General features: G+C 38.3%; 1 protein-coding gene across 1 annotated transcript in view; it reads left to right on the top strand.

Moving 5' to 3' along the window:
* The window catches only part of DAB1 (DAB1, reelin adaptor protein), a 255,992-nt gene that overhangs the window by 122,410 nt on the left and 109,888 nt on the right, over positions 1–23,694 (top strand). Inside the window, exon 3 of the mRNA XM_019474146.1 lies at positions 10,198–10,397. Within this exon, the coding sequence (XP_019329691.1) occupies positions 10,331–10,397 (67 nt within the window). The 5' untranslated portion in view covers positions 10,198–10,330. The remainder of the gene's footprint in view (positions 1–10,197; positions 10,398–23,694) is intronic.

The following is a 23,694-nucleotide window of genomic DNA, read 5'->3' as shown; positions in this document are numbered from 1 at the left end:
AATGAACACATCTGCATTTTATTTTTTTTTTAATTAAGGAGTATATTTCTTATAAGTAATTGCACAGAAATCTTTCTAAAAAAGCAGGATCCCACCTGTGTTATGGCCTATAAATGCATTTTCTATAGCATTCTGTCCCCTTTCTCTGTATTAATTCTAGAGGACTGCTCTAAACTGACATAAAGCCTTTTCGTTGTGGACTTGATTTTGTTGGTATGCAAAGAGGGAGGGTAAAAACAGCATCCTGTCTTTCATCCGTCTGGATGAGGATTAATCATGATCACAGCTGCAGAATAATGCAGATCTTAGCTGCTGGGGTTGGAGAGGGGGAAGGGACAGGCAGTAGGGAGAGCAAAGGACATAAGCTGTCTTTACTTCCACATGCCCTTTCTACCCTCGGAGGCACTGCATTTCATGGAAGAGTTGCAAGAAGCAGATACTCAGAAATTGTTCCCCTTCCATTGACTTAGTGGATCCCCTTGTATTTCAATTTATGCTTGCTGTCTGCCAGAAGCATTCCTTGACTTCATGTGCACTGTCCCTTACTACAGGATACAGCACAGTACTGTCTTTATTATATGACAGCAGTTCATATTAAATAAAGGCACAGATTTGCTGTTGCCCCAGCTTACCTTTTTTTTTTTGACTAATTAATTTTCCATGCATCTTACGTTTTTCTTTTAATCGTGAGGAATGCATTCCATTTACCAGTAAGACACACACACACACACACAGTTTTTGCATGGCTTACTTGTTTTCTTGATGATGCATTAGGCAAAGGATGCCGAAATGCTGCTGGCTCGAAGGTACACAGATTTAGACCAGTGACTTTTACTATGTCTCTGTATATAGCCCCTAAATGCTCTGCAGGTCAGCTGTTTCTGAAATGGATAAAAGTGTGCTAATTCCTTCAAGGTAAATCAGAAGGATTATGACATCTAGGAAGAAGAAACTGCCAGACGCCTCATGAGCAATATAACTAGGACTGACCCAATAGCATCTCTAAAGCTTCCAATAAAATTGCCTGAGTCGTCTGCCAAGAAGCCAGATGCTGCTGCTGGAAAAATACCTTCTGTAGCTTGGCGTTTGTCCTGTAATTGCTTCCAAGAGAGAATAAACTGTAGCATGACAGTAGAAGGTGAATGGTTCCTCACTGCATGCTACTTGAGTGATTTTTTTAAAATGTTTAGAAAATAAGCATGGTTTTGTGATGCATTACCACTGGTGCAGGTCCGTATACTTGTTCAGCGCAGTGGCTTGATTTTTCTGTTTCTTTTACGTAATTCCTTTGACAGGGCCTCTAAGCAGATCAGTTAGGCTTTGATTCTGCAAGTGTGTGATGTGGTCATGTAGACCTCTCCAGTTGCAAGGTTATAGCACAGTGGAGACCGGTATGATTCCCTGTATGGATGTTGCTCTATGGAATTATGATACAGAAAACAACACCTGGCCCACGCAGTTTCAAGGGTTAGATTGTTGGGTGGGTTTTTTTTTCCCCCTAGACTATATTTTCAAGCTGTGGGAAGAGTGCTGTCTTTTATTATTTAGAAACACTGCTGAATCTTACCCATGAACAGAAAATGTGTAGAGCCTGACTTCTTATGGAAGGTGCTTTGACCCTTTTAAAGTGGTTAACATTCTTACTGATGTAAAGCAGAGGCATTTGTGGAGCAGTGTATAACATAATCAGATACAAGGCACTGCATTCACAAATGAGATGGGAACACATAAGTGAATTCAAGAAAATTATTTATGGTTTGAAATTTCTCCAGTAAAATCTAGCAGCAGTTCTCAAATACTTCTGTTTGTATCGTTCAGAAGTCTGCCTGCTGTTCATCTTAGCAGTCATGTGGAATTATCTTCGTGAGTGACATCGCTGGTTTGAAGACTGGAGTGTTTAAATGGAATTGTCAAAAGTCTTTCTGTAGCTAAAACTCACTTACTAGACTATTTCAAATATTGATATTTGTTGGTTGTGGAACAACAATGTAAAAATAATTTTTGCTTGTATGTGTAAATTCATACTTAAAGTCCCAGAAAGCTTTTTGCTTTTTCCCCTTTGCTCTGCTAGTCAATGAACTTTGGTAGAAATCTGGTGGTTGGGTTTGGTGTAATAAATCAAAAGTCCGTTTACAGCGAGGTGAAGTCCTCTGATTAATTTTCCTAATACTTAACTGTCAGGGAACAAGGGCTGAGTGTTGAAAAATAGCAGTGAATAAAGATCCTGGCATAGGGTTTTTTTGTTGTTGTTGACATTAGGAAATTTTGCTTTGCTTTGCTGTAATGTCAGGAAGCATTCAGAAAATTGAAGGGCACGATGTATAGGTTAACTTGTGTGACTGAGCAAATCTCAAAGGGACCTGAAAAAGTTGGTGCAAAATTCATGTCTGTTAAGAAGGCCAGTACAAAGCATCGCTTCAAGCTCTATTTCAGATTTCAAAGTATAGCTTAAGTTGGATCTTGTGTAGGTATTGTGCTGTACTTTATTTTAAATGAATGAGAGGGTGAGTCCCAGTTCAGTCTCACTTGCAATATTAAGAAAGTCATCTTGAAATTAAAAAAAAAAAAAGAGCTGAATTAAGGTATTTCTGTAAAGGACAGGAGATGAATAAGTTGCCTTCAACTTACTGTGCCACTTAAAAACATGCTGAGCTGTCCAGGATGCGAGACATTTCATTCCATAACCTCTTCTTCCAATTAGAAGGCACAGATTCTGATTGTGAGGAATTTGCATTTAAATATAAAACGTGGTGTCTCTGACATTGCTTTTACCTTCTCTCTGATGATGCTCCTGACTGCATACTTCTCCCTTTCCTTCAGTGTGATGATTGCACCACTGTGCTTTAGTAATCATTTAACAGCTCTAATTACAGAATACTGTGATCCCAACTGTGTACTTTGTCCTTTTTCCCTTCTTAGTCTTCACTCTGTTTCTTTGGTGTTGAGAGGACTGCAAAAGAGCCGTTCTTTGCAAAAATAAATTCCAAAGACCCTGCTTTGGTAATGTACAGATTTGCGTTTTCTTGTTGCTTTAGACTTAATGACATTGAATTTTAGACACATAGGGGTTGGTTGGTCTGGTGTGGTTTACATCAGTCACGCCAGCATAACTTCACTGACACTAATGCAGATACACCAGCATAAAATTGGTGTAACTCCAACTCCATTAAAATCAATGGAGTTACGCCAATATAAGTCAAATGCAACGCTATTGATTTTGTGCTGGTGTGACTTTATTGACTTTAATGGAGGTAAGGCAGTTTTCTGCTAGTGGAAGTCAGATCGCAGTCAGGCTGTGCCTGGGCAGTATTTGTAGCAGTTGAGTTTTGTTTCTTGTTTGTTCTTACACAGTGCTACCAGCAATTCTTTTTCTTTCCTGCTTCAGGGTCAGCAGTGTAGTAATCTCAGTATAGTAAAGTCTTGGCATAACACAATTCATATAGGAAAAGCATTTAGGTAATTCAGTTTCACTGTGAGCACAGGGAATCTCTAGTCCAATCTGAACGACCTCCTATGTTATCTAGTAACATAGCAGCCTCTCAGTATTGAAGGAATGATGTGAAGTTTTTAAGCCTGTTTTGTTCAGTGGCAGTGCTTTTTTTTTTTTTTTTAATGCAATACCCTGAAAAAGCTTACAAACAGCACTTTGAGTGGAGTTTTGCATCTCAGAGCTGAAAAATACGCTTAAAGGAACAACGTATGTTGTATTTATACCTCCAGCACACAGGGGTTTTGTTACTCATTTTCAGCTCCCTGGACTGGAGTTGCATTCCCTGCTACACAGGCAGAGGAGAAGCAAACAGGAGCCTGTGTATTGCTGCCTTCCCGGGGTCTGGTGGGAGAGTGCAGGGAAGTCTGTGTGTCAGCCTTTTCCAGGACCAACTTGTTTTGTTTAAGGCTGCAAATGCACTTGTCCAGCAGACTTGCATGCTTGCTCATGGAATTGAAGGCATACAGTGCAGCCACGACTGTTTTTAATAACTGTCATTTCCATTTTGATTTTCATCCTTTAATTTTCTGTGGCAATAGATTTGGGGTTTGATTCTGTCCCTTCTAGCCTTGCAAGGCTCCTGAAAGCAATGCTACTCATGCTGCCTGATGATGCTCCCAGGTATACCTAGCTCAAAGAAGAGGTAGGTGTTAACAGAACCTGTGGAAGGGTTGTTAAATGCTATTTCACAGAGTTGAAGCTGATACCTGGTTATTGGAAATCGGACTGAGACAAACTGGAGGGAACACAGCAGCACTGGAATTACGCAGCACTAGCTTTGGGCCAGCAATAGAGCAGAACAGTGGAGAGCAGCAAGTCCTGGGTTCTCACTGCTGGGTGTTTGGTTTTTTGTTTGTTTTTTTTTTTTTTTAAAAGGCTTTATACTGTGATTATAGAAATTCTTTTAAGAGGATGAATTTCATGTTGAAAGGATGGAAGGAAAAAATGTAAATATTTTTCTGTTGGTCTTTAGCAACTGGCTCAAATCCAGCACTTTTTCTTAAAAGTATCTGAATATCCTTCCTCAGAGAAATTATGAACCAACATCATGTAGTTTTTCCTGAATGCAAAATGGCATACTTTTGAAAGTGTATTTCAAAAATTCTGTTACAGCGAGGTTGATGTGTTCTGTTTTGCCTTTGTTTCCAGAATGCTGTCCTCTATAATGTAAAATAGAAACTATAATATTAAAATGAAATGTTAGTAATTTCCCAATAAAAATGTTGATTAAATCAATTCATTCCTGTGAAAAGCGTCCTTTTAATCCAATCAGCATTTTCTAGTGAGTAGAAAATTCACAGCATTTCTGGTGAATAATTGGTGAGGTGGAGTGTAGTATTCACCACTACATGGAATGATTTCCAGGAGGAATTTTAGTAATTATTCCTGCTGTCATTGGAATACTAATAAACATCTTACTTTGGAAATATTTTATAGGTCAATTTTTTGGCAAGATGCTCTTCTGGTGGTAAATCAGCTTCAGTGGTGCTATTTACACCATCTGAGGAACTGGGTAGCATGCCTGAAAGATGCCCTTGAGATAGAATAATGAAGCATATTGTAAAGCACAATAAATTTAATAAAATGTGTTATTTGCCTTAGTTACATGTAGGTATTTTTAAAAACAAGCTTCTTGTTTTCAGGAGATGAGAAGTATTTTATAAATACAACTAAACAAATAGCAAGTATGCACAATGGGAAATTAAATGTTATGGTTTGAGTACTAAGTTTTCTGATGTCGGAAGAATTAAAAAGGGTTAATCAGGAGGTATTGGTCTGGTATCTCACTACAGACTTAGTACAGAGAGCATAATAAAGCACATAAATCTCCTCCCTTCATCTTATATATAGAAAATTAGAGGTGGAGGGGAGTACTTGCTCATTTTAGAGCAAACAAAACTAAGTATGAAATATGGAGATGGTTTTGAGTCTTTGCAAGCTGTGGAACTTAGGGAGGTAGGAGGAGGAGGAAGTAGGATGCTGGGTTTCAGAGGAGCATTTGCAGTTTGCGAGGGGAGATTTGAGGAGCTAAACTGGGGAATTGGCTTTCCACATGTCTGTGGAGGGAATGAATTTTTGTGTAGGATCTCAGTTTGTGCGTATGAACGGTAAGCTTCCTTTTACCTTTACAGGCTACAGAAATGCCAGTAAAGAAATTGCAGGAGAAAGCAGTGATCGACATGCCATGACAGAGAGTCATTTGACTTTGTCACTAGAAGCAGTTTATTATGCCGTTCTATTGGCAAATGACAAAACTAGAGAAGAGAGACTGGACACATGCAACAGTCTAACAGAGGTTGTTTTCTTTTGCAGGCTAGCCAGAATTTTAATGCATGAGCTGGCTTAGATTTTGCTGCTAAACACATTGTTATAGAATTTGCTTTAATGAAGTATCTACACAGACATCTTCTCCTGTTTGCTTTTCTTTTCCTCCTCGTTTTCTCCTCTGTGTCAGTGTCTTAAGCTCCCTCTTTTACCTCGTCTTCCTCATTTTTTGGTTCTTGCTTATAGGCCTTATTGGCTGAAATTTATCAGTGGGTTTTGGACCAGTCTCTTGGGTTTCAGTTTGGAATTAGTGTAGTGCCTTCTGTAAAAGATTAATACTCTGATACCAAGTAGCTTCCCACAGGATGTTCTCAAGACCTGACCATTAGGGAAATGAACTGATTAGTACAAAATAGTGTGAGCAGCTCCAAAGGATTTCATGGCCTCCTCTCTCTGGAGGAGGCAGAGGCACTGGTGGCAAGGATGGGTTTTTCCACCGTCTTCCTGTGTGGTCCCACTGAAGTTCTCTGTGTTAGGCTTCATGGTCAGATGAGAAGTTGATGAGTTAACGTTTTTCTCCCTGGATAGCGGTCCTTAGCGCTTGAACTGTTTTCAGTTTTCCAGGATCGCAGCACTTTTAAAATAATTTTGTCACTTACATTTTTCCCTTTTAATATGTTTGGGGTTTGTTTAACACTTGCAAAATCATGGGCGTCAACATTTCCTTACCAGATGATTATATTGGGTGCTTTGGAGGAAAGGAAATGAATTGCAAGACTTCAGAGGTACAAAAGCAAGAGCTAAGGATGGTAGCATGGTTTTTGTTTTGTCAAACCAGGGTTTGGGAGGTACCATCCTCTTGTCAAATCCCACTTTGGGGCTGTGGAGAACTTAAATACCCAGGGAACGCCAGGGCTTAGTTACAAATCCTTTCTGAGACTGCTTTTCCTTTACATAAGCAGATGGAAACTGGTTTCAGGGGAGGGAACTTCTCAAGTTTTGAAGCCCTGAAGAAAATTAATAAATTAATGTATTTTAAAGCCAGAGGGGAAGTATTATGATCATCTTGTCTGACCTCCTTCATAACTCGGGCCAGGGGAAGTTGCCTAATAATCCCTTCATGAGCTCGCTCAGGCGTGGTTGAAAAGACAAATGATTTGACAGAAATTGTTGTTTTGCAAATGCGTGGGGGAGGCGGGTGGAGCATGTGACGAATTTCCCTGAGCATAAAAGGTCCAACCTGTGGTAATCCTAACTGCAAAGTAAATTTACAAAAATATTTCTTCACTAAGGCTTTAGGTTTTATGCCAGCATAGTAGTAATACAGAATGCAGGCTGAAGACTTCTCTTGGAATTAAAAGCCACTTTATTCCAGAATGCACTGATTGTGTTCCTGCTGTAGCCACTTAATAAGGGAACAGAAAATGTCAGTATTTTGTTAAAACGAAGAGCTCTGAATCCTCTAGGAAAAGCTGAGGCATGCACATAACATTGTACTAACTGGAACAGTAACAAGGCACACAAGAAGATCGTTAGAGTGGTGGATACGTGCAAGATGATGGATTTTTTTTTTTTTTAAATGCAGCTAACAAAATGTTGTCTTTAGAGCAGGGAGAGAAATGTGGCAGAACTGATCAAAGAAAATGGCATCTCATTGATAAAACACATGCTGCAGTACTTCCCACAGTTGGAAGACCGTAGTATTTAACAACGGTGACCTAGATTGGAGGAGACAATAAAAGCTGTTGCGGCGAACAGCAGATTGACTGCCTTTCTCATCTGGGTAATAAACGGCTGAAATGTGGACAGTATATGAAAGTTTACTAATGTAGCTTACATAAAGACCTGTACTTTTGGAGGAATTGTCTCTGTAGCAAATTCAGTTTGAACTATAGTTTGCATCTGACAGATGTTTATGTGCTCCTTTACAAAGATACCTATTACTTTATTCAAGGATCTATGAGCCTGTGAGAGTATGACCTGATTAGGTTTTAAAGTAAATCAATATGTGAACCTGTCCAAAAATAGACATGCATTTATTTTAAAAAATATTACTCAGTGGCATAGCCTCAAGGGGATATAGCTTTTCTGGAGAGTTTCAAATGAGATAGCAGTCATATGTTGTTATTTTAAAATATTCAGTTCCATTCATATGCTACTATTTCAGCTATCCTGTTGAATGTAGCTGACAACAGATGACATTCGTGATGCTTTGTACCCACAACAGTCTTCTAAGACATTAAAACTTGCTTAACTCTTGACCCTGGGGGTATTTTGTTGTTTGTTTGTTTGTTTGTTTGTTTTAATAAATGGACCTATTAGAAATATTTTGCTTTTGTTAAGTGATTCATGTTAGTGCTTCTTGTGAAGTTATGCAGTCAACATTTACATAAATACAAATCCAAATTCTAGAAAAATAAACTGTCAATCCAACTGTGATTTGAGAGATGCTTTAAGTAAGTCCCATTGAGCTGCAAAGACTGATGCATCCCTACTGTGCTGTAAAACTTAATATTATTAAATAGGGTTGTGTGCAGGGGAAGGAGATGGGGGTTGCGAGGGACATCTGTTCTCTGCAGTCCTTTTCTCCCTGTTTGCTGGGGGGATTTCAGGCGTAAGTTAAGAGCGGTTCCGTTGACGGTAGGGTGAGGTGGTTCCCTCACAGCACAGTGAATGCATTGATCTGTGCCGGGGCCCAGCGGTCACTGCACGTGGTGTCCCACCGTAACCGTGTTTGGGGGAGAGACATCTCCTTGTCCATGGACCTGTCCAAAGAGCGCTTCAGATCCTGGAAGATTGTCAGTTTTGGGGCTGTTACCTTACTCCTTTTCTCTCTGTGATCAACCTTCATTTACTTTGTCCTTTTCTACTGTTTTCTTAACTAAAAATGTTAATCAGAATGCTTCTAGTTTATTTAGGTGTTCCAAGGTGTATTTAGCAACCACTGCAACTTTGATTTGTAAGTTGCTTTATTTTTCCTCCTTTTTGCTATGTGACACGTATTCAGACTCCATAGAGGGGGAACAGGGACTTTTGTATTTCAAAATCAGTTCAGCAGATTTTGAAAAGCTATCTTTGAATATTCTATAATACACATACAGATTTGAAGAGCTTATGAAAGAAAGCCCCTGACACACTTTAGCAATATTAAATCACTTCAGACAGTGCATGGCAGCGTAATGTTACTGAAGCATTTTAAAATGTTAAAAGAGCCTGGATTTGAAAGTACTAGTGGCTTTACAGCCCTTACTCTGAAAAGTGATTTAAACTGTCAAAATTATTTCAATGTTTGCAGTGTATTACTGTCTTAAATGACAAAGAAGGGACATTAGTAAATAACTATAACTGTAGTTAATCTCTGGCCAGCTAACCAACTGATATGCTGGGTTAATTTCTTTATTAAATGCTTATTTAATAACTGGGCAGCTGTTCAGACAGGCCAGATGGACTTCACTGTAATTGTGCTAATAATGAGAACTTTTTGACAAAAAGAAAGGACAATAGGAAGATGCATTTAGTGAGGGAACATCACGACAAATGGCTTTAGGGCAGTGTGGTCCTTTGCCCTCAACAGACTGGCTGAAGTAGGTGGCTCATCCTTCAATGCAAGAAGGACCAGCAGTAAGAATTGGAGTAAGGGTTTATTCTTTCTTGGTTGTTTATTCTTTATGTATTCTTTGCCTCTGCAGCCCATACATCCCCAGTCCTACTTGCAGCCTTAAAGCCTGCCTCCCTCATTGTGTATCTCCCCAATAAATATATGTTCTGTAAAGCTGTAACTTGCTCCCTAAATGTTATCTTTTTGCCCCTATCCCATTTGTATTTTGTAGATTTAGTTAACTGTATTTTCAGAGTTCTTTGCAAGAAAAATTACTAGATGAGTGTTAACAATTACAGCTTTGTTTACATGGAGGCAGATTCTTTTATACTGGAAACATTATCATAAGCAAGAGGAGTGGCGAAGTATGATGTTCTCAGTATGAGTAATGAATACATTTTTCATTTGTCTTTGCTCAAGTAGGAGAACGAAAGCATTGAAAGAGCATTGAAGGAGCATTTGAGGAGTAAAAATCTGAACTTACCATCTGGCAATATGTTTTTACCTTGGAATTGTTGCATTTAAGAATTGAGTCCCTGCAGAATTTTTTGCTTTTGGTGACATTTCCAGCTATTTCCCGGATTGTAGTCTTTGTCCTGCTGCTGGTCCAGAAGTACAGGTCTTCTGTACACCTTGTGTGGTGTCTCTAGCCTGTGAAGGCATCTCAGATGTGCCAAAACATCTCAAACAGGACTAGATGATTGTGTTTAAGCATCTAAAATTGTGGGCAATTGACTCTGTATATGGAGAACTTCATAGGTTCTTTCCTCAGTAAGCTTGCAATGGCTTTTTTATGTTTTAAACTCAGAAAATGATTGTTACTTTTTGTTTCCTTCTTTAACAGCACTCGAAAGGAGTCAATGAGATGAACTGTTTGGGTTACAGTATCTGAAAGGCTAAATTATTCTCTTGAAGAGACGTTCTAAATGAGCCTGACCGAGATCCTGGATCTGTGTGAAGAGGACTAAGGATATAGGATGTCAACTGAGACAGAACTTCAAGTGGCTGTTAAAACCAGCACAAAGAAAGACTCCAAAAAGAAAGGTAGTGACTAATTTCTCTTTATTCGTATGTATTTTGTACTTTAATAAGCTCCTACATCAACCACCTTTTATGCATCTGTGATTCTTCTGTTATCTATGCACTCTGTGAAAGTAAGATTTGTTAAGCCCAGTGGAAGTCTGGTATGGGAACACAGGATTTGATTCTCTGACATTAAAAATATATCGAAATATATTTAAAATGTAAGAAAAAACTTATGTATTACAGTTTATTAATTTTTACTCTATGTATATATATTGCAGTTGTTTCACAAATGGAAATACAATTTTAAAAATTACTCTTAGCAAAAGATAACTTTTTTTACTCTGTTGATAATAAATTTTCTTCTAAAGGCTTTGTTTCTGCTTTGCTTTGAACTAACCAGAACTTAAATGCACTTTTTGTTACGGGAGGGTGAATCTTACTGACACTTTGTGAAGTTACAGAGAACTCGGTAGCAATCTATAGAGAGATTAATTGTAATCTGGTAAAGGAAATATAAACAAGGAGAAGGAAAACTCAAAATTAAGGAGAAGCTGTGAGTAAATGCACGGTTGGATAAGTTCATATTTGTATTTACAATTTTGCATCAAATTGTAGGGCAGTTCTTTGGACAGATAAGCATGAGAAATGGGACTATATGAATTGGTGCTTATGAACAGGAGTACTGAAAGATTTTTAGTAGGGATTTTTATCCTTAGATTTTTATTAGTATTTTTATTGCTTATGTTTTTAAGTACTGATGAACTTGGAAGCCAAGACCTTGAATTCTAGTGGTAATTCATGTTGTTCTGTGTAGCCATCTTTGGTTGTTTTTTTTTTTTTAAACTTATACAGATAATGAAATTGAGATTGAAAATAAATTTAAAATGAATTGCTCAAAGTAAAGTAAAACAAAAGGAAAAAATCATTTTTAATAGTTTTAATACTTGAGGCAGCAAGATTTGAACTCTCATGAGCTTTTCAGTTTGTCAGTCTGTTTCTTTTTGTGGGTGTATAATTTAGCCATTTACTTCTGAGGATTTTTTACATTTTTTTTAAGACAAAAAAAAAATCTCATCTTGGCTCATATATGTGTGTGTTGCAAATTTTGCTCATCTTAGATGTCTGATAAATAACTTGTTCAGCTGTACGTTTTACTGTGGCCATTCTACCAAACCGGTATTTAAGGCCTTGTGTTTGCTATAACTTTTGTATCAGAAATCTTTATATTAGTGTTTTTAAAAAGAGACACAGCAATTAAAAATTTTAAGCGTTTGTTTGGGAAGATGGTTTAGAATCCTTATGACTACTCTAGGCCTAAACTCACAAGGAAAAAATGATTCGTTTGAGATTAAAAAAGCTGTAGTTTAGAAAGGCAAAAATAGGGGAACTTTGATGTAAATGAGAATGTGATCTGAGAGGGATGTTCAAGGCAAGTGGAGAAAGTGAAGATGGTTTGATTGTATGATCATTCAGTATTTTTGGGCAGGCAGGAAATTAAAAAATGACAGTTCTTTGCAGTATGGATAACATCTTTTTGATGTGTGTCTCCTATGTTGTTTCTTCTGCTGGAGGGTGAAACTTTTGAAAGCAGCAAACAACTGTTTTAGCAACTTGATGTTTATGTTAATAAAATATTCAGCATCCAACTTCTAAAAACATTTTCATAAATCATAATAACCGAATGCTTCTCTGCACAAAATCTGATTCTATTCCCCAAATGGAAATTCTGAGAATTACCTTTACTGCTGAGAAGAAGTATAAAATATGTTCCATGGCAGCGATCAGAGCTCCCTGCAGCATGTACAACTATCTGAGGAACTGGAAGGGACAGTGTATGGCAGAAGCCCATCTCCAGAATTAATCTTGTTCTGTATTGTATGTGCAAGTTCGATCACATCCAGCCATCCGAAGGCCTCATGGTACAGTGAATGCTTTATACAGACAAGGTATACAATTCAGACAGTGTTTGCTATTCAAATCCCACGTAATGGAAGTCAAAAGAAACTTGGTGTGCTCATTTACTTGTCATTGAATTGTATGTATTTGTATATAGTGTGACATGTGAAACACTGGGATATAAACACATATAGATGGACATGTGAAAAACAGGGAAATACTTTTTTTTTCTTCTTTTTTTCCCCAAATTCATTAACTGCGAGCAGTGACAGGTAGCAAGTACTAACGTGAAGTTTCTAATGTTACTCATCAATGAGTTTGATTATGCAATGGAACTGAATATTCCCAAGAAAATAGTCTTTGCTTTATAAACAGAAATTTCAGCTCTAATGTATTTCCAGTGAATTGGGTACTTCTGCAAGAGCCATGCAACCGTTTCCATCCAGAGCAGGGAGGAGCCTCTTTTGCTGTATTATCTACCATTCTGGTAGTTCTCCTACCATCTTCAGTTCACAGCACTATGCTGAGAAAGAGCAGTAAGTTTGATAATAACTTTTTAATGGAACAACTGTCCCACAGGTGCATCCCATGCTGAAGATCCGGGTGACTGAAGGGGGATAAGGGTTAGTATGGAGTTACAGCACGGGACATGGTTCTTTCCTGATCTCGGCATAAGTCTTCTGTGTAGTGTCAGCTAAATCTTTAAATCTCTCTCTATCTGTATAAGGATAAAGTAAGGTAGTGTTTTGTATTTGAAGTGTTGAAATAATACAAAGCTTAACTCCTAAGATTTGTAAGGTATACGAATATAAAACATGATAAAATGTTGCATGATAAATGCAGGCTGCTGTTCTTATTGAAGTAGAATGGCTTAAAAGAAAATGGTGGTTATTCAGATGATGTGACTTGTACACTTGTGGTATAGTGCCTATCTTGAGTTAAAGGCACTGTAACATCATTAGTTAAACAATTTAATAACCTGGACAGGTTAGAGGAAAGGTCCAGGAGGAGTCTCATGATATTCAATGGAGGCGAATGCAAAGTTCTGCTACTGGGATGGACTAACTCCCTGCAGCAGGGTAGGATGTGTGTTTGAAGTTCTTTTATGGTTTCTTAAAATTGCTTTTAGACTCTACTGCATAGACTACTGATTTTTTGGTGACAGGGAAATAGTTTGATTTCTGCTGCAGATGGGGCACATGGCATTAATGCTCCTGCAAAGTTACAGATTTTACCAAATACTTCATTTATGTGTTGGGAATACTTACCTCTTTTTGTAGTCGTATGCAAAGCAAGTCTCTTACAAGAGATTATTTAAAACATTTCTCATTAGGCACAGTGTTTTTACAGCCGTAAGCTTTCTAGTTATAGTCAACTCTTCAGTCTCTCTCCATTGTCATCAGAGCTGGTTTGTAAGATGGTATTCTGTTCTAAACACTGAAGGATTATTACTACAGTTAGGACAAGAATTTACATATGGAATCTGCTCAGAAGCTGCTATTTAAGTAGAATCGCAGCTGTGTAACTCTCATGTACAATAGGTAAGTTCAATATTAACATGATAATATCAAATTGTAATTTTCTATGTTAACATTATCACCCTGGATAATCTTAAAAATAGGTTATTAAAAATCAAGTACTAATTTTGCCTTTTATTCAGTCAATATTGATCTGATGGATCCAGGATTCAATAGGCTCTAGAAATGCTACGTGGTCATACTCCCAGCACAAGGTGAGTTTTAACTGACTTGAAGACACAGTTATGAAAACGAAGGTGAGCCAAGCACCTTCCTTCATCTCCAAATTGTCGCTTTTTGCTCCATGTACTGTGAAGGTACTTACCAATTGAGGACCCTTGTGTCACCCTGACTTCCACAGCCCTCCTTTCTACACCTTACTCCATCTTAAGGAGCTTACAGCACACTAGATGCTATTAGAGATTACATTTCTGCCATCCCGCACCTCCAGCCCTAATCTTCATGCCACTCTTGGCTGATATCTACTGGTAACTGTGTTGTAATTACCTTTTTTGAGAACTTGCTCAAATTTTAAGAGACATTTTGAAGAGGTTTCATGTTGCTCTCTAAAAGGAAATAATGCAAAATTCTCAGGAGATTTAGAAAGCTCTGTTCTAGGACTTTTTTGGTGATTTTTTTTGTGTGTGTGTGACTTCGCCAAAAATCCATGTGTTCTTTAAGAAGCATTTAGAGAATTAATGATTCAAATAATGCACTTAGAGGCTGGGTTTGTTTGGTTTTTTTTTCATTTGTTTATGTCATCTGGTTCATTGAGAGGTGAATAAACATTACATGTGTTTACCACTCAGGATAGGAAATTAGAATTTTTTATTAGTCAAAGTTGTTAGAAACATAAACCACGTTTGTATTGTTGTACATGGGAGAAAAGCCATTTTATAAGTGTGTATGGATTATTGAATCAAATTGAAAACATTTACTAGAGCTATTGGAATTAAAATCAATTTAGAAACCTCTTTGGGGAAAATGTGTTGCATTGATGGTGAATCCACACTGATAACTGCCTTGGAAAATCCTTTCTTGCAAAATTAACTTAAACAGGAAAATTGAAATGGGAGGTAAGTAAAGAAGTGAGCCAGGCTACCAAATTTGAATGCAGATCTGCATCTGCTTGGGGGACGCCAGGAGATTTTTCTAGGGATTTGGTTTCTTCCTCTTGCACTTAAATTCTGTAATTATTCTATTTGAAGCTTGGGATTTTTTTGCAAAATCATCTCTCATTATATCGCCTATATGGAGTCTGTAGTAAGACTTTTGAGTCAATTTTCAGAATTACAGGGACTTTTGAAAATGGAAGCAAGATACAAAGAGGAGCTCAGGCATGTTGACAATCAGTATAATGATCTTTGATGCTAAGGATCCCCATGGGTGATATTCCCTTATTAAACAGGTTTCCACTGCAATGTGTGGGAAGCACGTGGCATCTGGAAACAGATTTCACAGTAGGCAGGCCGCCAAGTGGGGGATTGCCATTACTAGGCAGTAGGAACATGAAATTTAGAGGGGATGTGATGTGCTATGTCTCTATCAGAGCTAGATGCCTTCTTACAGCCATGGGTTGGGCACTTTGTTTTGACTGAATGAATATAAAAGTTCTGAAGCTGTGCTTGAGGAGGGAAAGCAAAAGTGGACTCTGCTCAGGGGGCTGTTTAATGCCAGGTAAGGAATTACCCTGCTTGCACCAGCAGAGTAGAGGGTGTTGCCTGGCAGTGCTTTCTTGGTCGTAGAAGGTCTGAGTTTGATCCTCTCAGGATCGGGATGGCAAAAAGCTTAAGTGTCCCATTTTAACTGTCTGACTACTAATTAAAAGGAGTGCAGTGGCTCCGGGACCATTCATGTATATGAGATTGGGCCTCTGGCAAAGTCACATCTATTTCCTGGTTTTTTTAAACTCTAATGAGAGAGTGGAGTCAGTCTAACTATCTAAAGGAAAACCTTTGCATCCCCAGAAGCAAAACTCTAGTCATACTAAGATCAAACAGGAGGCACCTAGTTAGTTTAAAAGCCTTTGGGGATAAACAGCCTTTAAACAAGGTTATGTTTTGTCATTTTCAGTTTTCATCATAGGTGCCTAATGCTACCTAAGTCGTGTTTTGGATTTCTTAGACCTCATGTGAATCTAATCTTTGGACTAATCATTGCTAAATTTGAGAGTGGGATGGAGGTTTCTGGTTGATGTGAAAGTTGCAATTTTGCTGCTATGTAGAAATCTCGATGCAGATTTTACAGGTTTATTTCCAGATTGGAACTTCAGTTTAAATTAGTAAGTGAACAATGATGGCTGATTTTTTTATTGGTTTTAAAATTATTGTTATTATTTAGCTTTTTATTTTACATTATGACAACAACATTTAAAGCATCATCACTATAATGAGGCATTTCAAATTGTCAGATTGGTATAGGTTCATTTATTTTTCTGATTACATAGCTAAGATTCATGGAATCCAGCAAAATTCAAATTTGATCTAAAGAGTAGGGCACAGTCAGGAGCTTATTTCATTGACGGGGAGTGGATTTGCTTTGTTTCCTTACAGTAGTTATGAGTTTTTCAATAATTTATAGATCAAGTAACAGCAACATTAATTGATACACTAATTGAGTCCACATGCCTGCCTTTAACAAATCTCTTTTGTGAAGTGGTTACTGACAATATTAATTGCACATCTTTTGAGTCTTGATATAAGTTATGAATTCATTCTCAAGTTGAAAGAGGGTGGGAAAATCATTAATTTTGGCATTGTGCAGCTATAATTAACAAGAGTTATCCAATAACCTATCATAAATTAGAGAGCTCATGGATTCTATTTTAAATACCACGTTCAACCAAAGGGGGGTCTATGGTTGTGTTAATTGAAGCATGCTTTGGGGGTGATGGATGTTGTCTCTTGTTGCGGTTAAAATGTTTACTGTTCTTTTTAATTGAGAGACAACGGCTGCCTAAGTTAAGGTTGGAGCTCTTGTTACTTTGCTGCTCCTCAGTAGAGGAATCAATAATCTGTTGAGTGTTAAGAATAACATTTCCTGAGAGCTTCTGTTATGTTATCATTTCTCAATGTTTTAACAGTCGTCAAAGCATTTCAGTTGAAACTAGTAATTAGGAGCTTAATGCAATGCATGTTCCACAGAGGATTTGATTCATGTAACAGTCATTAAATACAGGTGGGTGTTACTGTGCTCCAAGGCTGGCTGTACATTAGGAAATCTGTTGGTAGCTGGCAGTGAGGATCACCTATGCATCCAGTTCAGCCTGTGCTGTACATTGTTTCTGGCTTCATCCACTTACACTATTAAACTATATCTGAGATTTGATTGAAATATGGAGAAAGTGAGGGGCTGGGGCTGGTAAGGAGGTAGAACTTCCAAACAGGCAAATAAATTAATTTTCAGTGAAACTTTTTTTCCACTTGCCGTCATTGAAAAGGCTCCCAGCAAAATTTGTATTAGGACCTTTGTAAATGAAAAGTTTTCTTTAGAGAGTTCAGGGAAGAAAATTCTGTCATGTAATGAATGTAACTGAGCAGGAGTGACCTAATTCATCTAGATTAGTAGCTAAAATGCCTCTAGAGGTTTGGATTAGTGGAAGTTTCCTAATATGGCTCACGTAGATATATTCTACAGGGACAAGTATGTTGATGATGATAATGTTTTTATATCATTCTTCATCCAAAGATATTTGCTTGCCTAATAAACATTAGTGAATGACATTTCTGTCAGCATGTTGCATTATGTGCATTTGACCATTTCTACTTTTCTGAAACATTTTACCTTTTCCATTGACATTATGGGAAATTCTGCAAGTAATAATAAAATACCTCTAACCTGTACTTTACAGTGAGTAACACTTTGATGTATCAGCTGTATTGTTAAATGCTCCCATTTTGCTGAAGGGAAATCAAAGATAAGTAAATCTGGAAAATGAGGCTTGATCCCAGCAATCTTGGAAGCATTAAACTGCTCACCAATTTTCCCTGAAATAAACAGATAACACTTAGCATTAATGTCATATACACGTTGTTGCAGTGTATACTTTTTCATATTACTAGAGAAAATTCCTTAAAACTTATCTAATCTTATATAATTTATGGAAAGTAATGAGTTTTTATGACCTGTGTACATATAGAGGAAATGTAAATTAATTTCAAAGGTGGTTAGATCTTTGCATCAAAAGCCAGCACTGATCTCTCAATTACTTTCCTAAGATCACACCACAAATCAGGGCAGAGCTTGATATGTAATGAGGGTCCCGTTTATTATTTTGTGCTCTAACCAATGTTTTTCTCTCTCAGTAATGATATCACAGTAATTTCATTAGTCAACTTGTGAAGAAAAAAGCATGGAGCAACATACAAGTTCAAGGAAACATGCAGGTTTTGCTTTGTGTATTTAGGCAGCCAAAACCAGAAGTGTTTAGCTAAATATCTTAGTAAACTAGTCACAAAAACTTCAGGTGAAAAATAACTGTGTCCTTAATCTTTAATGTCATACACCTTTTGAACACTGATCACTTACTGGTAAGAAAAACTTGCCCACAAAATTGGTAGCCTTTTGAAATATTCTGTGGCTGAATTTGTAAGCCCTTCGTTCATGCCTTATGGCATATTCCTCTTTAAGAGCTCAAAGAAATATATAGTAAATTTGGCCAAGTAATAGGCTCAGCCTCCCTGTGATAAATATGTCAGGCCCAGACATTCACTGTGCTCCTCAGGAGTAAAGAAAAGATGTGGCTGTGATTCTTGTAGATGATGTGCTCTAGCTATATAATCAATATTCACATTATTGGCCATCCAGAATAAAGGTAATACAATATGTAATGTATTTGGGTTGTCTGACGGCACGGTGGATGAATGTGTTTAAGTATAACATTGCTCTTGGAAATGAATTCCTCTTAGAGATAAATGTGTCCTCAGAAATAATTACATATTGTTTGTATTATTTTTAACTAAACATTGTTATATATAATAACTAGTGTCAGTGTAAAGACAGGAAAAAATGCATTTCACTGCTTTTACAGTTGGTTGGTTTTGCAGATGAGACAATATACTTAGTTTGTTTAGCTAAATAATGTGTTTGTGTGGGTCTTTTGTATGAAAACAAAGAGCCGAATAAAAAGCAAAATAATTTTTTCAGTTTTTTAAACTAGGCCAATTCTTAGTGAAATCACGGGTAGGTGTATTATATGCACTTAATTTAATTTTTTTTTTTTTTAACAATTCTTTCCAAGTGTATTTTAATGCAAGTGTCAGATGATCAGATCTTAACGTATATCTATGGATTTTGAACAGGCATAGTGAGTATGAAAAAGAATCAAAGTCCCCTGCAATGTGAGCAGCGAGAAAGAGGAATTTTTTTTAGAAACTAGCAACCGATGCCAAAGACAACTGAATGCTTTTGGTTTTGCAGGAAAGGAGAAATCAGAGTAGCTTTGCTCTCCCAGGAATATCCCCCAAAAGATGTGTGTAAAATCCTGGAGTCCTGCATGAAATAGGTTTTGGATACAAAGGAAGATGTGTCTCTCTGGAGGGTGACAGTGGAGGAGGCCCTGACAGAGCCAGGTAGCGAATGTGGAGACATTGCCAAGGGTCAGACTGGCTTCTGTAAGTGGGTTCTGGCCCCTGTGAAATTGTGGGAAACCTGCATCCTGAGAGCAGAGTGGTTGTGTACAATAATGGTATGAAAACCACCAAGGGTAGTCCTCATGCATGTATCTTGAGATCCAAAGATGATCCATTTTCTAAACTGTTCTGAAAGAAAGCAAGTCTTCCCTGCTTGAATCTGTGTATCCTCTGTGAATAGAAACTGTACATGAATCCAAGCCGTAAGGAGCAAATACTTTAATGCTCATTGACATCTTTCCTTCTACTGGTAACGGTAGTGAGGCCAAAGCTAATATCCCAGCATTGAACTAACCTGAGTTTGGAGAAGGCCATCTTTCAGACTGTTGCTGTCTGTACAACCATGTGGAGGCACTCTTGACGTCTTACAAGCCACACTTTTCTACTTTGACCCTCCCTGAACGGCCAGTGCCTCTCCCCCACAACCACTCTCCATAGATGAGGATCAGTGGAGTTGACTCACTTCTGATTTAGACACAGTGTTTATTCTGTTCTTGTTGCCCAGGCTGAAACACCAAACAATAGGGGTTATCACTTATTTGCAAGCAGGTGAGTTTACACACTTTATTTACTATAGTACTGTTGGCTTTTCCCAATTCCTTTTATTTATGCTGTTGTGCAGCGCAGGAGGGCAGTTGCCAACAGAATATCCATTATTATTCTGACAAGAACAGAGTAGCTTTCACTTCCATTTCTTGGAGACAGCATTACTCATTGCTGCAAACCAGCAATAAAAATAGGAGAAGTAGGGCAAATTATCATTTGGCTGCTGAGTTCTGAAACTGCCCTTCCTTGCTCCAAGTAGATCGTTTGAAGTGGAGGTGCAAATAGTGTATGGTCTCTCTGGGCTTTGTGTCTGCTTTGTGATGCTTGCATTAGGGAAGAAAACAAGTTGTTGCTCCATCAACACAAAAGTCAGTATGTGTGGAACCAAAGACGTTAAGGTGATCATGTTTCCAGGATCTTCCATTAGAGGTAATTGAATCTGGTGGGCTACAGGGCCCTGGGGATTCAGCCTCTCCTGGCCTGATACAAGGCTGCTGCAGTTTGGTGTATCCAGATCCAGGCAGCAGCAAGGCTGAGCGTGTATTCCCGATAGGCGTCTATACGCACACTGCAAACAGCCATACATACCACCCTACACAGAGCAGAGCTTTTACCAGCCCCCACATAATCAGAAACAGCACCTATATACACATGAACAACACGGATGGCTCAGTCCTGTTCCTGCCCTCTGGCTGATCAGGTATGAAGTTTGCTAGTGGACGCACTCCCCCCCGCCCCCCGCCCAGTTTTCTCCATAGATGATGTTAGAAATTCAGTTTGTCCAGTAGCTGTCCCTCCCAACATCAGTCTTCTCCAGTTTCTGGCACCTGAACCTATGGGCCCCTCAGGATTTCAGCTTCTTGCTTCAGTGGCTGGCACTCAGACATCTCCTCCTACTTGTCGGCCAGTCTGACTTGAAGTTCACTAGTGCTCCTATGCCGGCTCAGAATGGGGAGCGTGCCTACAGTGAAGTCCTGACCCAGCAATACGGACTGATCTTAAGGAGAAAGGAGACTTCAAGTCACGCGCGTATTCCTGGGTTGCGGGTCAGTGTTTTGGGAGGCTGCTATGTGGCTGTGTACCACAGGCAAGCCTCTGAGCTTCCCTGATTTGTCTTAGCTGTGAAGGGGATGATGTCTTGTGAGGGATTCCTGGGACAGCATTGTGTCCTCCTACCTTACCCATAACGGACCTCAATGAATGCAGCTGGGGAAGGTGGGAGATCCTCCTGGCAGTGGTTTCAGTGGTGGTAGGATGTCCTGCTTTGGGAGAGCTCTGCGAAGTCATCCAAAAGCACAGAAAGCTCTAGCCTTGACTTCATAAATATTAACATTTCACAGCAGTCTCTTCTACAAATGATGGGAGGAGCAGCTTTCTCTGGGTTCAGCTTGCTTTTAATGTCTACCCCATTTTAACTACTAGCAAATGTTGAACAGCTAATCTGTGATCTATAATTACACCTCTGATTCTTTTAGTTTAGTTAGAGGAGAAATTGTATAGTGAAAAGGATGATTCAAGGAATGAAATGAAATTAAGCATACTAAGTCTTTTGAGGTTAGCTATTAATTTAATTTTTAAATATGAAATTGCCATGGAAGTAATAAGAGGGTAATATTCGCATGTCACAATAATGTGGACTAGCATGCTGATAACTAGGTGGAAGGCAAAAACAGCAGTAGTAGTTGACTGAATTAATCTTTTTTTTTTATACCTTGTATTGCCTGTATGAGTTATACATTGAACTCAAATGTGCAAAGTCACAGAAACTGAATTAAATGCATCAGGGAAATTGGGTGTACTCTGTACTTGGGCACGGCTTAAGTTTAATATTGATATGGTTGCCTATATGTGTTTAGTGTTTGCTATATTTACTAGTGTAGGGATGTTTATGGATCGCAGTTCTTTAAAAAAATGCATAGACTCTGAAGTGTCTCTTTAAAATTAATGTGTTGCCCTTCTCAGTAAAACTGGATGTGGAAGAACATGGCCTCTACTGTTGTGAGCATGTCACAAAGATGGCAATGCTAGAGAGACACTGAAGATCAAAATGAAAGCTACCTACAGAGTTCTTTATCTGTCTCACCTATTTTCTTTCTCTTTGCTAGACTATAACTAAAGCAATGTGTTATATCTCTACTTTTATATTTAATTGCATTAAAGAAATGCTGGGGCTATAAGGTTCAGCACTAAAATTCTAAGGAAGCACAGACTCAGAGTTGCCTCTGTAAGCCTAATTTAATATCCCTTCAGGATATATGTTTTCATACAGTTTTTAATGAGCTGAGCTCATATTGCTATTTCCTGGAGACCTTTGCCCTGTTTGGTGAATGGAAGGACAGTGGTCAGGGAATGTGCTCCATTTGGTGCTGCTTTCTATGCTTGACAGTCAAGATGGAGCTGCCTGCTTTGTTTGCGCGATACCCCAACCCGAACGTGAATACACGAATATTGATGGAAGCACCAGAAGATCTAAATTCTTTACATCTTAGAAAAATTCTTTTCATTGTTCTTCTTCTTAAAAAAAAAAAAAAAAGTCTAACAACAGGTGGGGATTTTGGTTTGGGGTTTTTTGGGGGTTTTTTTAGGTGTTTTTTTTTTTTTTTTAAAAGGGTTTTAATGGGTTTTAAAAAGGAGGTTGAAAAAACTTTGCAACAGGTAGGGATTTTGGTTTGGGGTTTTTTTTAGGGTGTTTTTTTTTTTTTTAGAAAGGATTTGAATGGTTTTAAGAAGGCAGTCTGATAAATAGCTTTTGCAAAAGGTCACATCATAGAGACATGAAAGGAACTGGAAGAATAAAATAGTCACAATATCCAAGCTGACAGTGGTGCTTCAGTAAAGTACTCAGGTAGATGTAAAAAGGAAGACAGATTGGCTCACATGAGAATTAAATAAGGCCATAGAAACTGTAGGCATTCAGGAATTACTCTTGGATATTTTTTCAACAAAATGAGCAGATATGTTAACACAGGAACTTTTTGGTAGAGAAATACTGTTTTCAACTAAGGCTTCATTAAGGAAACTTCCTCAGATGCAAGATAATATTTCAGAAAGAGAAGCTTTGTTTGAAAGGAGTTGGGGATCCCTCCCATTCACAGGAACGGGAGAAGAGCTTGACCCTCATGCTGGTTGTGTGGCATGATTTTGGGGGGAAGTCCCATAGCTCTGGTGATTACCCTGGGCCACTTTGGCATATGTATGTGTCTCACCATTTTCTTCATCCTTTCTTCCTTCTTTGTTTGCTTTTGCAGCTCCCTTTTCCTTTTGGAGAATATCAGAACAGGAAAAATCTGAATATTTTGAATGTGGATCCTATTTTTGAGCAAGCTTTAACTGGAAGAAGGGAACACTAAGTTTAAAACTAATAGTCTGGATGAGTGGAAGTCAGTGCAGGGCTTCAGAGGGGTGCAGCAGAGCAGTATTCAGGAGAGATTATTTTGGCAGCACTTTCTGAACTAATAAGAGGAACAAGTGGTGAGAAGAAACTGAGATCGCAGCAGTTGTGAAGAAGTCAGTTAAGATACGGATGCTTAACATGGCCACAGGGTTAGAACAGAGGGGGATGAACAGGCTTGCATGATATTAAGAGGAGGTTTAGTAGAGGCTATCTAACTCTATTTAAAATGATGGAAAGGCCCGTACTTTGCAGCTCATCTGTATGTGCATATGTTAATGAGGTCCAGGATAATGCAGGTTTATCTTCTTTCTCTTTAGGCCAAGTCCTTCCCT

Source organism: Aptenodytes forsteri, unplaced genomic scaffold, assembly GCF_000699145.1.
Source record: "Aptenodytes forsteri isolate BGI_AS27 unplaced genomic scaffold, ASM69914v1 Scaffold119, whole genome shotgun sequence".
Classification (NCBI taxonomy): Eukaryota; Metazoa; Chordata; class Aves; order Sphenisciformes; family Spheniscidae; genus Aptenodytes; species Aptenodytes forsteri.
The sequence above is the reverse complement of the archived record's forward strand: the minus strand, read 5'-3'. Positions and strand labels throughout refer to the sequence as shown.